The sequence below is a fragment of the Echinops telfairi genome, unplaced genomic scaffold (genome assembly GCF_000313985.2).
Source record: "Echinops telfairi isolate 266 unplaced genomic scaffold, ASM31398v2 ScPeMD7_7459;HRSCAF=8497, whole genome shotgun sequence".
Classification (NCBI taxonomy): Eukaryota; Metazoa; Chordata; class Mammalia; order Afrosoricida; family Tenrecidae; genus Echinops; species Echinops telfairi.
In genome coordinates, this window is record NW_022111359.1 from 8,311,882 (window position 1) to 8,313,900 (window position 2,019).

Here is a 2,019-nt window from a genome sequence, read left to right on the forward strand (position 1 = left end):
CACCCCCTTCATCTGCATCCTGGCCTCCTACGTCCGAATCATCGTGGCCATCATGAAGATCCCCTCAGGAAGCAGCAGGAAAAAAGCTTTTTCCACCTGCAGCTCCCACCTCTCGGTGGTAGCCCTCTTCTATGGGACCACCATTGGGGTCTATCTGTGTCCTTCATCTGTGCGCACAGCCGTGAAGGAGAAGGCTTCTGCTGTAATGTACACTGCAGTCACTCCCATGTTGAACCCCTTTATCTACAGCCTGAGGAACAGAGACCTGAAAGGGGCTTTGAGGAAGATAGTCAACAGAAAAGTCAGCTCATTGTCCTGACCTCCAGGACAACCAGGAACTTCTAGAGAATAGAATCTGTACACCTAGGATGTGGAGGAAATTCTGGAACCACATGGGTTAGAAGGCCAGCTTTTTTGAACTTTAGCAGTTTAAGAGGAAATCCCAAACTGACTCTATAACTTTTCCCTAAAGACTGCATTCACTGAAGGTACTTGTGTACATGCCTCATGGTGGCTTCTCAGAAATATCTGCCTGGTTCAGAATCCAAATAGCACTCAATATTTATTGAGGCCCTACTTGGGGTTTTATGCTAGGTGAGAAAGAAAGACATAATCTGATGTGTGTAGTTCAATGTTGTCGGCAGACATTGGGCATCTACTTACAACAAAACCAGACCTGTTGTCATCTAATCAATCGCAATTCATGGCAACCACTTGTGTTGCAGGGTAGCACCGATCCAAGAAGTTTTCAACCTTTGAGGCACTATGGTCAGCTACTGAAAAGATTTACCATCTCTGAAACCTTATATAGGGTTGCTCTAGGTCAGAATTGACTGAAAGGCTGTGGGATAATCATTATGAAAGTAAATAACAAGGCGTTTCTTTTACAATACTGCCTGGTTACCTGGTGACTTCAAACTGTCAACATTTCATTTTGCAACTGACTACTTGCACCACCTAAGAACCTTGTGATTACAATAGAATGAAATATGAGCACCAAATGAGGAATGGATAAGATGAAATAGAAATAGTTGATAGAATCTGGGGGAGAAGATTAAAAAAGCCTGCTTGAGAGAGATGATCTAAATAGTCCTCATCCAAAAGAGAGTTTTGGTGCCCAGGACAGAATGTCTCAGACAAAGAAAACACCCGGTGGGAACAAAATAAAACCTGACAGAGTGAAGGGCAGTTTGCATTTGAGAAATGAAAAATCCAGTCATGGTGAATGACTTGGAGAATTCCAGATCAAAAATGCCCTGGAAAGCTAACCTAAGAACAAGGTGATTAGCTTGACTTGCAGAGTCCAAGGTCAGGAATTGTGGATAAGACGCACGCTGCCCTACCATCATCTCCAATATATCCACTGGGGAAGTGAGATGGGATGTGTTAGGGAATTTCTGAGAGGAACAGAAAAGGCAATTAAGAGATTCAGACTACGCACTAAGAACATGGAGAATCACCACCAAATGACATATACCTGCAGAAGCAAAGGGGGAAATAGCAATTAACTGAATCATATATCTCCAAATGAGATGGAAGATGAGACTTGTCCAAATGCCACAAATGCTTGTAGAATATGTAGCAGTGGCTACACTGCTGATAGCAAGAATGAGAGCTACTCCTTACCACACAGCAAGCTATGCTTCCTTTCATTGACTCATGTAGTCATTCTAAAACCCCGGTGTGATAAATGATATTAAATTTATTAGATAGTAGTCTTAATACCAATATGGAGATGGACAATTACAAGGGAACAAGCTATTACTTTGAGGGGGCCAAAATTTTTCAATGGTGCTAATGAGCTGATACAATCTTAATATAAAGTGACAGATAAAGGTCACACATCTAATTTCCTTCTCTTGCTGTTTTTCTAGGACAAATTAAATTATGATTCTTTAGTTCAACAAACACAAGTAGGCCTTTTATAACTCCCTATAAGTAGGAGTACAGTGAGACAGATGAAAAAAATATGCTTCCTGATCCATATGCTGGGAGAAAAAGCTCAGAATTTAAGATTTG

At 41.4% G+C, this 2,019-nt stretch overlaps 2 protein-coding genes across 2 annotated transcripts in view; one reads left to right on the forward strand and one right to left on the reverse strand.

The window, feature by feature from the left end:
* Positions 1-319, forward strand: part of LOC115873079 (olfactory receptor 24) — a 912-nt gene extending 593 nt beyond the window's left edge. The window contains exon 1 of the mRNA XM_030888324.1: positions 1-319. This exon is cut by the window's left edge and continues 593 nt beyond it. Within this exon, the coding sequence (XP_030744184.1) occupies positions 1-319 (319 nt within the window).
* The window catches only part of LOC101655706 (vomeronasal type-2 receptor 116-like), a 140,768-nt gene that overhangs the window by 97,679 nt on the left and 41,070 nt on the right, over positions 1-2,019 (reverse strand). The gene's annotated exons all lie outside the window — the stretch shown is intronic.